At 46.4% G+C, this 15262-nt stretch overlaps 1 protein-coding gene across 4 annotated transcripts in view; it reads left to right on the top strand.

The window, feature by feature from the left end:
• The window catches only part of PLXNB1 (plexin B1), an 83236-nt gene that overhangs the window by 50369 nt on the left and 17605 nt on the right, over positions 1-15262 (top strand). For all 4 annotated transcript variants that reach the window (XM_075095940.1, XM_075095941.1, XM_075095942.1 and 1 more), the window contains 13 exons: positions 356-512; positions 3387-3495; positions 3589-3697; positions 4321-5181; positions 5608-5733; positions 6799-6921; positions 7921-8014; positions 8264-8430; positions 9488-9639; positions 11569-11674; positions 13320-13456; positions 14064-14240; positions 14440-14608. In XM_075095940.1, the coding sequence (XP_074952041.1) occupies positions 356-512; positions 3387-3495; positions 3589-3697; positions 4321-5181; positions 5608-5733; positions 6799-6921; positions 7921-8014; positions 8264-8430; positions 9488-9639; positions 11569-11674; positions 13320-13456; positions 14064-14240; positions 14440-14608 (2487 nt within the window). The remainder of the gene's footprint in view (positions 1-355; positions 513-3386; positions 3496-3588; positions 3698-4320; positions 5182-5607; positions 5734-6798; positions 6922-7920; positions 8015-8263; positions 8431-9487; positions 9640-11568; positions 11675-13319; positions 13457-14063; positions 14241-14439; positions 14609-15262) is intronic.

The following is a 15262-nucleotide window of genomic DNA, read 5'->3' as shown; positions in this document are numbered from 1 at the left end:
ACCAAAAATTATGGCTTCAGTCTGCATCCAAGAGCTGGCAGAGAAGCTAAGAAGGTGCTGCAGTGTTTCGAAGTCTGTCATTGTGTCAGGAGGTGGCAAGAACCTGCCATTTGCTAGAGACTTGGGCAAAGGGGGAAGTTGCCAATTGCTTGGTGGATGCCAAGTTCAGTTTGGGAATGGCAAGAGATGATGAATGAACAGTCAGTCCTAGAAGCCTTTATAAGAAAATGGGTGTATAAGTAGATAACCACTTTATGGGCTCTTAATTTGAAAAAAATAGAACCAGAAAATTAGATGAAATAAAGAAGAATGTGTTAGAGGGCAAATTATTTACTGGCTATTATTGAATTGGTAGATATTCCTGGCTATCTCGGACTTACCTTCTCTGCATGAGGAAGAATTTTACTCATGTTACTTTGAAGAATATGAAAGCCCAGCAGTTCTGACAGAGTCAGGAATCATGTGTCCTTCTCCAGATCCCAGCCAAGCAACAGCTTTGCCAACAGGAGCAGGTCAGTGAAATGCTTTAAATGGAGCATGATAGGTCTGATAACATTGTTGGGAGAAAGTACGTTGTAGGTCCATCAGATTGCCAGTATTAACAGCCATGAATGGATGTCAGCAGGTGTTCATTTCATTCTGTCATAATATCTGTTTGCTTTCTCCTTGTGTGTCACACGCATCCTGTGCTATTTTGGGCTGTTGCCAAATTCCAGTGCCAAATTCTGGTAGTTGGAAAGGAGATCCTGCTTGAAGGGTTATATGCAAATCTGAATATGATCTGAAATGCAGTCATGAGTGGTGGCTGGTTTGGCAGCTTTGTCATAAATCTGGAGAAAGAAGTCTCTTAAATACTGTTTTATTATTTAAATCAAACAAAATGCAAACCTTCTCAGAATCCACTTAGTAGTGGGAGAAGGAAGTACATGTAAGGAAAGGCAAGAAGAGACCCACAGTCCTTGAAGTTAGAAATGGACCTGCAATGCAGCATAACATCAGAAAATACATATTCAGCCTTCTATTACTGTGAACAATAACTGGCTGAGTATTGCTAATTGGCCACTCTAAATAACCTGGAAAGTTCTCAGTTTATAGTCTTTGCATTGGATTTTACCCAGCCTGTCAGTGTGAGCTCTGAGGAGCTGATCTCTTCAAACAGCTTGTTCATCTGAAGTAAAAGGCAGGTGCTGGCTGGGAAACATTCCACACAATTCACCTAAATGGCTAAACAGATTTTCTGTGCAAGTATGCAGCTGGCTAATAGGTCTGAAGCAACCTCCATGGGCCTAACATGACAGCAGAACCCAGCTAACACACTCATTCAATCTCAAACTCCTTCATTCTCAATATTATTTACAGTATTATTTTATCTGTTGGCTTTCACGCTGCTTTAGTCTGGAACAAACCGACCAGGGCTCCATTCAGGGTGGTCAGGCATAGAGGGAAGGGACTTCGTGCACTGCCACTACAGGCAGGATTGGCGCCTCTGTTTAGTTCTGCAAATGCGGGCCTGAATTTAAGCACAGTTGTGAAAAATCAGTGCAGATAAAGCCACAGTCTAGTTCTCACTATTCCAGGCTTCAGGTATTCTTATTCAGATACTCTTATGACTCCTGTGTAAGTCAGTCTTGTTGTTATTTCAAGACTCCATAGATGCTTTACCTATGTTATTTTCATATTGCATCTGTGTGGCCTAACAAGTTTCTCTGTTTTCTAGCCTAAACTTGCTCATGAATGGTTTGTGCCCATTTGATATATTTGTGTTGTCCTTTTGCTTCCACATCTCTTCTCCCACTCAGTGAACTACGGCCAGGCATTCTTAGCACAGAGTTTTGCTGTGTTAACTGTAACAACTTTTTCTTTGTGTTCTTTTGTTACTCAGACTTCCTCTTTCCTCCACTGTATTGCTAGCCCTTTGCATGGCTTCTGTGCTGTGCTGAGACAAAATCAAAGCTGGTAACCAGAATCATACACTGTTATCTAAATTAGGTCTCATCAGGGCCTTAGATACCAGCACTTTCCTATTCCTACTTATAATACTTTTCCCAGCTCACTAAAATATTTGCCTTTTTTTCAGCTTTGTTTTAAAGGTCGCATACCAGCTCATCTGTCACTTTAAGCTGTTGACGTCTAAGTTGATAGCAGAAACTCTTGCTCTCAATTTGCAAGCGCTCGACCTCATCTTCTGTACTGTTGAACAACATTATTGGCAGTCATGGGAAATAATGGCCTTTTTGGAGAAAGGAATATTTATAAATATGGTGTCATAACCCTGAAATCCTGGGAGGTGTTAGCCCTTCCACCACTGCCAAATGCTATCACCTCTATGACAGTGATGGGAGTTGACAGTACTGCAGTGACTCCTGCCTCCAGCTGTGTATGATACACTTATTTTCCCCTAATTGTGGGTTTTCATACACACCTCATCATCCACTGTTTTACTTACATACTTCTTCGCTTGTCATCCTATCAGGAACCCAGCTTAGGCCTGACTGATCCTTCACCAGACATGTTAATTGTTTCATTGTGAATAGAGCTTTCTTGTAAGAGGAGGTCTGAATTCTGTGAGGGGAACAATGGACAAGCTTCTTGTTACTTATTGTTATAGCAGACTATCTTGGAGAAAGGGCAGCTCCTGGAGTTGAGCAGAGCGTGCAATACGCCTCCATTATTTTGAGAACTAATACCCAACTCTAGGGTTGGGGGCATTTGTCTGGAACTAGATTAATTAGCTGTTTTTGTAGTCATATGCAAAATATCTCCTTGAAGTTCATGCTATCAGCTGCAGTAAGTTTTGACCATCTCTGCAGCTATTTGGTCTATGAGAAAACAGTGATAGTCTCTTCCCAAAGGGAATTGGGCTACCCTGAGGCTTATAGTTGACATGAGACCTGGATTTAAAACAGATAAGCCTTCAGTTATTGCAAGTGAGATTACAAGTCTTATAAACCTCTTCACTGACTCACTTCTTAGTCTGGACATAGAACAAAGCTCTTAAAGTGAAGGCAGTATGTGAAGGGCATGTCAGTTCTAAGGGTTTGGTTTTCCTGTGGATGACAAAGGAAGACAATCAGCTTTGAGCCTGGAATTTTATGTCTTGCTCTAATACAGAGGTGACAGTGGGATTATAGCTAGATAAAGATGGAGAGATCTTCAGACTATTCTTTCCCGTGGGTTAGCAGAAGCTGTCATAAACTACTCCTGACAAACTTGTCCAACCTGTTTTTAGTGTCCATAGGATAATCCAGTGATTGAGATGCAAGAAGCATGGAAGGGAATCTGTCTTCATGGTTGACAGTGTCTTTTCTAAAGCATATTTTGTCTCTTAACAGTATGGCAGACTTATAGTGGCTCCATTTCTAAGAAATTTTTATTTTCATTTTCAGATCATGTCACCATAAAGCTCGTAGTGCGTTTCCATGACATCTTCATTGCTTCTGTGGACTTCTCTTTCTATGACTGTGCTGCAGTGGCCCTGCTGTGGAAATCGTCACCGTGAGCATCTGCTTTTTCTTTTCTGTAGTTATAAGGAGCATGGCTGTCCCTTCCTGGGTCGTCTTAGCAGCTGTTTTTCTATCATTGTTCCAGGTGCCAGAAGTGTGTGAGCAGTCTCTGGGGATGTAACTGGTGCATCCAGCAGCACCTCTGCACCCACAAAGCAGCCTGTGAGGAAGGAACCATTATCTACAATGAAAGGGTGAGTCTCCTACTCAGTCCTAGTCCCATGTGCTCTAACAGCCTCAGCAAGTTGCAGTGAGTCAGATCTCTTCCCAGGTAAAATAGCAGCTGTCAGTCACATTAGCAAGGAGGTGAGCTGTTGGAGCAAAGCCTTCCCTTGGAGCAACACAAGGCTCTGTGTCCCTGATGTTACAATGCCCTGCTAGGTTTCTGAGGAAGTGCCATCAGATGAAGCAGGTCACACTTCTGGGGTTATCCAGCCTGTGTTTTCAAAGCAAGGGACAAGCGCAAGCTGGCAGAGAGGCTGCAAGAGAGGAGGTGGACAGATGCCCAGTTTTTGGTTGCCACAGGTGGCCTTGCAGCTTTGCAGGGGATGAAGGCAGGCAGACCTCCTTCTGAGTGGAGGTGAGTGCAGGAATATGTGAGAGGAGAGAATGTGCCTGGATCTTCTGCACTGTGGGCATTCCCCAGTCCCATCCCAAGACAAGGTGGCACGAGATGTAGCTGTCACTGAAATCCAGAGGGTGAAGCAGCCTCTTGTGAACACTGCTATGGGAAGTAATATGGAGTGTTTTCCTGCTTGGCTTTTATTCTGTTTCATTTCTTTCTCTCTTCTCACCTCACCATGTTGTTTTTCTCTAGGCCCAGATCCCAACCTCAAGTGTGTTTCCTTCTTCAGCAGCTCCCCTCACCAAGTCCTCTACCACAGCTCCAACCACGGCCACAAAACCTGTCACTCCCCCCATGCGTGCGGTACCAAGCACTGTGCCCCCCACAGAGCCCAACCATGTCACGCTCTCTGCAGCTTTGGGTATGACAACTGAGCCTACAGAAACCCTCAGCTATACATACGTGACTCTCTCAACCAAAGCAGCCTCTCTCCAGGCCATCACAGAATCCCCTCTACCACCACCAGCAGACAAACCAGCTGTCACTGTGCCAGAGACAACTTCTCCCGCTGCATCTGTCCTCACCAGCCCATCCAAAAACATGGATCATGCAGCCTTGCTCACTGAAGGGCCAGCCACTGCCCCGGAGCCATGGCACACCGACCCACCCACCACCCTAGTGGGTAGCCCTCTGCACACGTCTGCAGTAGCAGTAACACCTTCCCCTCGTGTCACCAGTTTCAAGTGGCCTCCGAGTTCTTTTCCTACCACAGAGGCACTGACATCTGCCATCCCATCCCCCCAGACACCCAGCCAGGTGCCGGGGGGCCCTGCTGCCTCTGATGACTCTCCCAGATTATTGGGAACTGAACTACCTGCTTCAGAGCTCCCGCCGTCAGCTCCCCCAGACTGGTTGCTGGAAGAAGGCACGGAGCTCCAGGACACAGAGGACTGGATGGATCTGCTGCAAGCTGAGAATGACACATCTCCCTTCTCTGCTTCTACTCTTCTGTCGGGTGATGGTGATTCTTCGGAGAGAGATGTCCCTGACTTTCCCAGGATCCTCCACCCTGACCTCGACTATCAGTATGATGCCCCTGAGTTTTGGGAGGAGGTAAGTTGCTGGGCTTTGGAATTCACAGTCTAAGGCTGTAACACTTTGAAATTTTCATACAGATTGCTGGTCTAGTATTTCAGCACACAGGAGAGGTGGTGCCCTCTGAGACTGTAGAAGCTGACAGCTGTAATGTGCAGAATGAGAAGTGGCAGCCTAAGGAAGAAAAATGTGTGCAAGGTTCCCGGGTCTTGTAGAAATGCTGCTGGCCTGAAAGTGGCAGCTGCTGTGATATGCAGCATATTCACAGCTTTCTGCTGTTTACCTCCTTGGGATCTTGCACTGCTTTCTTGTAACTCCATGGTAAAGAAGCACAGCCTTGTGTTCATTCAGGCAGGTCTTGTTTCTCTGTTGACACGTTAGCTTTGATTCCCTGTATCAGAGCCATGGAGGTCTCTCTCTGTGAAGACCTGTGTTTGTTTTCAGAATGAAGAGCTTAGCTGGGGTCCAGATGCATGTCCCTGTGTGCAGAGAATCCAGGGGCCTTCACTGTTTCCAGTCAACGTGGCGAGGAAGATAACCCTGCTGGGGAAGAACTTCCACCTCTATCAGGTAGTCAGCACAGTGCCATCAGCATTGAGAAACTGTGTTCATACAGAGCACTGTTTGGGCAACCTGTCCACTGGACTACTAAAAATACCCGTAAGACACAATTGTGGCTTTGCCTGGGTTTCTCCTGTTCGCAGAAACACCTAGAGGAATTATCTACTTCTGTGAATAAAGGATTACATAGCTGGATTTATTGGTGGGTAGGAGGTCGCCCACCTCCTACAGTACAGTACAGGTGTGCACCAACCTGCTGAAGAAAATCTGCATGTGTTTGGATTAAGTTGCACCTGTGCTGCACTGTAGATAGTAGTTCTTGGAATAACTTCTTGCTGAATCTCTGCTGATTGATTGTGTCTCCATAAGCTAAAGTCATGTTCCCTTTCCTTTCTGGCATGCTCATGTTAGTGCAGCTATTCCTGTCATACCTGAAACTTCTGCAACAGGGAAAACCACCCTTGAAAGCTATGTTTCTTGGGTGTGCCTCTGATAAAAATTCTCTTTGCTTCTCAAGACAGAAGACTGATTTAGCAACCTTTCACAAATGACCGCCTCAGGAACATGCAGCCCACAGACTAATTGTTACTTTATATGTCAAACCTGATATACTGCACTGCTCAGAGGAGCAGAGCTGGTTACAGTTGCATATCCATCTTTTTTACAGGAAGTATCTATGCAATTCAGTTGAAGATTTACAGGAGAGAGAGAGAAGAAAAATACACTTAGTGTTTTTTGAGGTGCACTGCCCTAATCTGTGTACTCCACTCTTCGTTTCCAAGCTAGTGTTTCACAGACATACAGGCATAACTTCACAGTCCCACTGGTACACATGCTCCCTTCAAGGTGTTTTGTTTTGTGTTGGTTTACCTTTCATACGTAGAGGCAGTGACAGCATAGAGAGCCTCTAAATATAGCGTAGAATTGGCATAACGAAGGGAATGAAAAGAGCACACTGCTTGCACAGTAAGTGGCTTGCTAAAAAGTGCTGAATTGGAGAGGCAGGAGTACACTGTCGTGTTGCAGGAAGCTCTGTGTAGTTGAGAAATGGTGCCATGTGTATCTTCTCTGCAGGACCAGCAGTGGGACTATGAGTGTGTCCTGAATTTGGAAGGGAGGACAGTGGTGATGGATGCTTACGTGGAAGAAGAAGAAACAAACCACTCCATCTGTTATATCACCTGCCAGATGAACCAGGTGAGTGCTTGGAATACAATGCTATTTCAGAGTTCACACTGGTGCTGTTTTTGCTCAGCAAAGCAGCAGGCTGGAAGGCAAACTCTTTGGGGAAAGGGACATATTTTGCAAAAATATCTGTAGAATATTTAGCACTGTGGGGCCCTCATCTGTGATGCTGCTGTCCGGTGGTACTGGTATCTTCAGCTTACAGAAAGATTGTGTAGTCTAAGCCATACAACCTGTTGTTGCATTTGCTGTAGTACCGGATGATGCCATCTCTGAATCACCACTCACTGCAGCCTGCCAGGACAGTGCCACTTCTGCTTTAGCTCGAGGCACTGTTGTTCATGTTTCTCTGGATTGTGACTTCTGTGATGGTGGTTCTTTTGTGAAAAGAAAAATGCTGTTAATACCATTTTTTTCTTAGTGGTGGAAGCTAGCCTGGGGATTGTAAGATTAACAGGCAAAATTAAACCAGCCACGTACAGTTCTGGATGATGTGTGGATTTTACTTAGGGCAAGATTTGCAAGTAGAGGTGGTATTTTTAGTTCCCAAACTCATATAGTTAAGGGAGAGTAATGACACAGGCTCTTGTGCACATGAGCCCTGTGGACCAATTGTAATCCTACATCTTCATCTCTACTGAAATTGCAGAAATTGCAGCTTGAGCAGCTTTCTGAGCAGGTGGCTGGTAGTTAGGAATTAGCCATTTAGGAATGCAGTTAGGAAGTTAGACAAGTATTGTTGTGAGCATACATTTGTCTTCAGCATTCGTCCTAGTGAACCAATGCCTGCTATGCTTTCTAGAACAGAATTGTGACTGCACGAACCAGTGAGGACAGGCCTGCCTTGCCACCGCCCCAGCTAACGTTGGCTTGCTGCACTCACAGGAAGATCCACATAGGCTGCATGTGCCAGTGCACTATGCAGGATGGATGCTGTTGCTTTTTGCCTATTCAGCTGGCTTGTTTGTGCCTCTACTAAGTCCTTTGTCCTGATGGTCTTTGTCTTTGCAGTACAGTTACACAGCGCCTGAACTCGAATTCAATGCTGTGGTGTTTGTACAGAGGCGACAACACCTTCGAGTGGACAGTGCTGCAGATCTTCATGGTAGGAGTGCAATACCTCCCCAGCAAAAAGACAGCACATGAGGTGGAAGAGAATTGAGAAATCCTCGAATGAGGCTTTTTCCACCTCTAGTAGCCCTATCAAAGGGAAACTAAGGAAGATGTATATCCTCATTTCTGTTGCTTGTCACAGGGGATAGAGGAGAGGGTTCTGTGCAAGATGCCAGTTTGGTGGATTATTCTGTGCCCTAGAGGATGTTTGCAGATGCCTCTGAATTTTCCTCCTTTGCAGTGACTTTTTACAACTGCTCTGTGGGACACACTGATTGTAGCCGCTGCCAAACAGCTGACTCAAAGTACAACTGTGTATGGTGTGGAGGTGGCAACCCCAGCTGTATCTTCAGGGGCTCCTGCAAGGAAGAGATAGAAGACCTGTGTCCAGCACCTCTCATTCACTCTGTGAGTAACTTGCTTGCTAGAGTACTGCATCTGGGGCAAGGAGGGCTCCATTCTCCAGTTGAAATCAAAGGCTTGTGAACTCAGAGTGCAAACAGCGCAGCTCAATAATACATGGGCCATCTGAAGAGCAAGGTAGTCCTATTCTACTGCGAGCCCTCGGTGTTGTAAGGATGCTAGACTTTTGTGCTGGGCATTCAGTTTGCTGATAGAAAACAGTGGGGAAAGACGCATTTGTATCTCGTGTGAGCTGAAACTGCCACACCAGAAGGAACAGAATCATTCAGGAGCTGGGAAAGGGTCCACAGATTGGATCCTCCAACTGTCCCGAGCCAGACCCTGAAACAGGTTGGCCCAACTGAGCCTGAGTCAAAAGAGAGCAAAACCTAATGATAACAGCACAGCAAGGATGGGAAAGGCATGACAGGTTACTGAAATTAATTATTTTTGTCTGTTTATTTTAAATGTTTCTTGCTAACTGCCACATGACAAGTGTCTGTAGCCATGTGTCCCTTTTGCTGTCAGCTTGTCCTCCCTCCGGTGGCACACAACATCCATGTGCTGCATCTTGTCTTAGTTTATCTTGGATGCTGCTCAGGGACAGAGCTTTGACGTTTGTGCAGCATGCAATTCATTGTCGTACTGATGCTGAGGGGGGAATGGTGCTTGCTGCTTCAATACTAGTAACACATATTGGCTTGTGCATTCCCACTCTTCAGCAGAAATGCCTTATGGAGCGGTCAGGATGTTGATGAGAAGGCAAAGCGGGGCAGTCCTTGCCTTTAGAAGACTATAGTGGGTTATCACCTCTAGGGGGGAGACTGCTGGCAAGAGTGAGTTATCAGAAAGAAGGCTCCAACTGTGGTGCTCTTTGTGGCCTCTCTTCTGATGAGGGTGCAACTTGGTACTAGTCCAAGCCAGTAAAAGGAATCCATAGCAGTGATCCAACCAGGCAGAGTTTGTAATGGGGCAGTTGCAGGGCCCTGTGCTGTAGATCAGTTGCCAGACTGCAGCAGTCTGAGATACTGTGACATTTACACATGCGCGGATGTCTTTGCAGGTGTACCCCCTGTCTGGACCAGTGGAAGGTGGCACTAGAATCACCATCACTGGCTCAAACCTCGGGCAGAAACATCAAGACATTGCAGAAACTGTCACTGTTGCAGGAATTCCCTGTGCCGTAGATGCTCAAGAGTATGAGATCTCTAGCAGGTAGAGTATCTGTGAAACCTCCTCCCAGAGGCAGGCGCTGGCTTTTCCCTTGGCTGCTGACACCAGCCTGAGATGTCATTGCCTTTGCTGTAGCAGGTATTGAGCCTTGCCCCTTCCCCAGGGAGTGCCCCTCAGTAAGGTCACTGCCTGATTAGTTACTCAGGCAGTGACCTTGGAGAGATACCATTGCATACAAGGCAACGGCCAAACAGTGCTGCCATATACCAACCATACTGCCAGGGCAGAGCCTGCAGGCCAGCCAGATCAGGGAGTCACAGGCTTGGAACTATGCAGTTTCACCATGGAACCATGGGTGTCTCTCCCAGTCGCAGGGTGATTTCAAGAAAGTGAGAGACATGGCTTGTGCAAGTGTCACTGCTAGGAAAATATCCTGACCATGTTAGCACAGGGTTAGAATGGGAACATGTGGTTGGAAGTACGGCACAGATTCTTGCCTCTGCTTGAGTGGGCACACCCCTAGGCTGTCATTCTTCATTTGCCAGCCAGGCTTCTACCTCACAGGAACAAACCCCATGAAAGGACCCTCTCAACCAGGGAGAGACCAGGGAGTCCTGGTGGACCTTATGCCACTCTTCTGGTGGCTAGGAGTGCCTGGCAGGTCACACAATGCTTGTAAAAGTAGTGGGGAGGAGGAGGATGAGAAGTGGAGAGACCTGTCCTGCTGAATCCAGCTCATGTCAGTGATAGATAACTGGGTAGCTGGTATGTCTGGCCAGGGCAGCACCATATAACAAGGCAGCGTAGTCAGGCGTTGAGAGGTGTGACTGGGGAGTAGGTAGGAAGCAAGGAGAAAGGAATATTTATATAATTGGCCTGTGGGAGGGCAGGTAGGTGGGAGCATTTGACAAGGGAGGGAGATGAGCCGAGCAACAAGCAGGAGAAGAGGAGAGCAATTGTGAGTAACCTCTCATCACAGCTATCACAAACCCATTTTTCCATTCCATGGTAGCAGTAGTTTTGTAGCACCTGTCCCTCGGAGCCAGGTAAGAGCCTGCTGGGAAATGGCCTGCTGTGTTGAGCAGTGTTGTCCTGTCTGTGCACCTTGTCTGTCTGGATCCATCTGCTTTCTGTTTTCATTCTAGAATTAGAGCATAATCTTTCTGGGGTTAGCACTGTCTTTGTTCTGTATCTGTAAATCACCTGGCATCACAGGGTCCTGGCTTGGGACTCCGCTGCCTAGGTTCAAATTCTGAGCCTTTTTGGTTGAGGGGATATAGCTGTGAACCTGGAACCCACTCCTGAGCAAGGCCCAGATAAAATTAATCTCCTCCTGTGCAGGAAGGCTGGGAAGTATCCCATGGAGTACGTTTTTTTTTTTGTTAGCAAATTGGTGCTGTAACATGGGCTTCCTTGTTGCCCTGTTCTAAGTGCCACCTGACACTTCACATTGTCAGCGTCTCCCATACCAAATTCTGGCTGCGAAAAGGGCTGGGAAGGATGGCTGGTGCAGATCAGGGGAACTGGCTGGTCCCAGAGGCCACTGGCTGAAGACCAGTGCCAGCTAAACCTACAGTCTTGAGTTTTCTTCTGCATCAGACACAGTGCTAATGTGTGGATTGACCACTGCTAGCCTGGAGTCACTCCAGATGTGATGGATTTGATCAGCTCTGGACAACAGCAGAGTTCTTAGACTCCTCGTCTATCTGTGATACTATGGGCTTCATCCTGTCTGTCCCAGAAAGAATAATCTTGGATAGGATGGGCCTGTTTGGAACCACCCCCTGCTTTTTTCTGCTGCACCTAATCCAGGTTTTAAAGGTGTTTCTCAATGTTTGGTTGTATATTCCAAGCATGTGATAAGGCTGAAGGAAGGGAGCTGTGGTTGCTAGAAGGTTTTAGGACATGATGTAATGGGTACAGCTCATCTGTTCTTCCACGGTGTGACACTGTTCTTGGATTGCCCTGCAGTATCGTATGCATCACTGGCAGGAGCGGGGCTGAGACATTTGGGCACATTGTGGTGGAAGTGCCTGGAGGAGGACGAGGAGTTTCTGGGCATATTTTCACCTATCAGGTAATGTAACTATTGCTTCTTTAATACCTCTCCCTGCTCTTCCAGTATCTCTGCCAAATGGCTGTGCATGAACTGGTGGGACTCTACCAGGCACTTGCTGCTATTCTTTTTATCTCATTTTTCTGGTGTTCGTGTTGTGTGGTGTTTGGGGGGGGTTATTTGTTTTGTGGGTTTTCTCCCCCACACACCCCACCATCCCTTAGATTATAAGAACAGCTGTACTGGGTAACACTAAAGATTCTGTAGTCCAGTGATTGGGGTTTTTTTGACAATGGTAACTATTAAATGCTTAAAGAAAGGAAAAATACAGGGTGCCTTTCTGATTTTGAGATTTTTTTGTTGGTGGTGATGACTTAACATCTTATTAAGACTTCTGACTTTCCTTTTAATTTGCAATTTGATGCTTGAACACACTTTTTATCTTCAGCAGCTAGAGGCAGTTAAATCTAAAGTTACTGGGCATTGTATGGAGAAATGTTTCCTATTAATTTTTAAACACATTTCTGATAACTTTTTGATACATTAAACCCAGCAATTATGAAATAATATTTAAGTAGTTTTTAGATACAATTATTTGCTTTACATGCTTGCTGTGTAACTTACAAGCTATGTACCTAGTTGCATGTCTCTCTGTCCCACGGGAATGGAAAAGAGAGGCCTGAAAAGTCTTAGGCTATTTCATTTTTGGCTGTATAGAACCATTTCATATACTGGATTATGCTTGTTTCTTGCTTTTGGTTCTGTTATCACCATTTGAGGCAGGGTAATGAGACCTGCATACTATGTTCAAGATGCAAGTGCAAAAGGAATTTTTACTGTGGCATAAAAATCTTTTTTCTTAATTCCCTTCCCAGTAACTCCTACCACTAGGTGTGTTTCTGTTGAGATCTGTGCTTACAGCTGGTAGAGTTGTTATAGGTACCAAAGCACCCTTGATTGGGCAGGAGCTATTTCAAAACTCACAACTGTGTTCATATGGTTGGGTTGCTTTTTTGCTGTAGTCTCCGTGCTCCTTCTCACTTCTTGTATCTTGCTCTTTATTTATCAGCAGTGACTTACTTGTGCCACTCTGGTTCCTCTAAATTTTGCTGTAGCTCCTCAGCGGTACTAAGTTTTTGTTACTCTGAGTAATTCATCAAATTTAATTTCCCCATTCCAGGTCACCTACAAGTATGTTTAACAGCACAGGTCTCAACACATTCTTAGGGCTCCCTGCTGCTAATCTTCTCATCTTCTAGACAAACAGATAATTTATTTGCTACCTTGTTTTTCCTAACTTGAGTTGATTAATCCAGTTACTGATCTGAACAATCCCTTTGAATTGGTAGTCCTAGGGTTTGTGTGTGAGGCTCACAGCTCTGCTGTTTGCAGCATCTATCTGCCTTTTGCAGTCTGTGGAAAGACTGGTCCCCAGTTTGTGGTTCTTGACGGTGTGATTGATCCCTCTTCTGTTGCCTCTGCTCTGTAAGGTAGCTGCTGGAGCCTAGCTGAGGCCTGCCTGTGACTGGGACCTATAGGTTGTTTTCATAGCACTGGAGGTCACTGAACACGTTCTGCTGTTTTCTTTCCTTGCCTTATCTTTTGACATCCTTGTCACTCACCTCCTTTTTTTTTTTTTCTTTTTTTCTCTTTTCCCCTCTTCTAGAACCCAGAGCTGAAATCCATTGTTCCAACTCAGGGCCCCAAAGCGGGAGGAACCTGCCTTACCCTTCTGGGCTCAAAGCTGCTGACTGGGCATCCTAATGAGATCAGTGTCCTGCTTGGAGACCTCCCTTGCCACATGTAAGATCAGAGCCTGCTGATGTGCTGGCTGTGCACTGCCCGGAGTCCTTCCCAGAGCCCTGTAGGGTGTGATGCTGCCTAGCTCAGCCGTTAGCACAGGCTGTTGGAGCTCTGCTGTCCTCTGTGTTCCAGGAGATCCTCCCCTTGAAGGGTCATGGCAGCAACCTCGACCATCTTACATTCCTGCCCACGTTCCCTTGGATGTGAAGAGTGCTGCATGTCCTCTGTTCTGCATGTCTCTTGACAGGACTATACCCAATCCCGACAGCTCTGCTTTTGCTGATGGGGAGCTGCCTTTGGCTCCTGCAGACTAACACTAAGAGCTGCTTGTTCTTTTGCATCCTGGGATGCACAGACCTTGGAAGCATGCTTCCAGTCTCTTCAGTCTGGACAGTGACTGTACATGCTCTATGTCCCTATGCTGCTCACTGACAACTGCCCAGCTATTATTGCTTAACTAGATAAGGCACAAGACCTTTCAGCAATAAATTCGGGAAAGTACCAGAAGACATCTGCGGACTGTCTGCAAAGAGCAAGGCATAGTACTATAAAATCTGTCTCTGCAGTGGCTGTGTTAATCCCTTGTTCTCTCTTCTGTCTCTCCAAGCCTCTCTGAGAAGACGGAGGATCAGCTGGCGTGCCAGACAAGTCCCAGCAATGTGTCTGCAGAACTCCCAGTCACTATCAAATATGGGGACCAAGAGCGGAGACTGGAAGGATCCCTCTTCAGATATACTCTGGATCCCAACATCACTTTTGCAGAGCCACCTAAAAGCTTCCTCAGGTAGAAAGACTGAATGCCCCTTTCCCAGGGCTGTGTGCTGAGGCAGGTACCACTGCACCAATGGCACCTGTTTGTTGAGTTGCACTTTGGAGTAAAGCCAGGCTTGTAGGAATGAGCATAAGCAGAAGGGTGGGAGTATGGGCAAAGGCAGAGCTAATGAGTAATAGGTGGGTGAGAACAGGCATTTATTCTCTTTCAGTGGAGGGAGAGTGCTCAGAGTTCATGGATACAACTTGGATGTTGTACAGAAACCAAAGATCCGAGTTACAGTTTCTCCATCTGAACGCCGGCGCCGAGGACTGGGACGATGGCGCAGAATCATCCCAGACACCGAGTGCCCTGAGGACGCTCTGTGCAGCATCCAGCAGGTAGCACAGCCAAGTGCTCAGTGGAGCTGAGGGTACATAAGGGTGGTTGTTCCTCTGGAGAGGTGGACTTTCTGTCCCTAAGGCTTTTCCCCCCACTTGCCGTTATCTGCTTGGATTGCACCAACAGTCTTGGCCAAGTGGAAGTGTTCTCTGCCAGACTGAGAGGTTAAGCACTTTCACAAACATTTCCAGGAGTTGGGTCTGATTCTGCTTATAGGTGGGCAGGACTTGTGATGTGGGACAGAAACAGCAGGGCAGCCATGTGGAGATACAGAAATCTACAGCTGAGCCAGAGAGCTTGTGTGGCTCAGCATCTCTGCGCTCCAGACTCTTCCTTTTGTGTACTTCAGCCCACCTCTATAGCCCCTGGGCTCTCTTTCACTCTGAGACACAAAAACAGGTAGAGTTCAGCGAAACTACCAGTTCTACCAACATTTTCTGCTCTCCTGCTGCCAGTGTCCTGAGATGGGTCACTACAGGGGTATCGATGTGGTCACCAAGGTCATGCAGCAGAATTTGCAGAGGTAGAGAGTGTTTGGCAGCTGAAGTACAAGAAGGGTTTGCATTATTGGTCCAAATGATGGGTGGCTTCCTGTACGTAAACTGGGACGATATGGCTCTGATGCACATGCATCAATAATAGTTGGTTTTACT

Source organism: Phalacrocorax aristotelis, chromosome 6, assembly GCF_949628215.1.
Source record: "Phalacrocorax aristotelis chromosome 6, bGulAri2.1, whole genome shotgun sequence".
In the NCBI taxonomy this organism is placed as follows: Eukaryota; Metazoa; Chordata; class Aves; order Suliformes; family Phalacrocoracidae; genus Phalacrocorax; species Phalacrocorax aristotelis.
The sequence above is the reverse complement of the archived record's forward strand: the minus strand, read 5'-3'. Positions and strand labels throughout refer to the sequence as shown.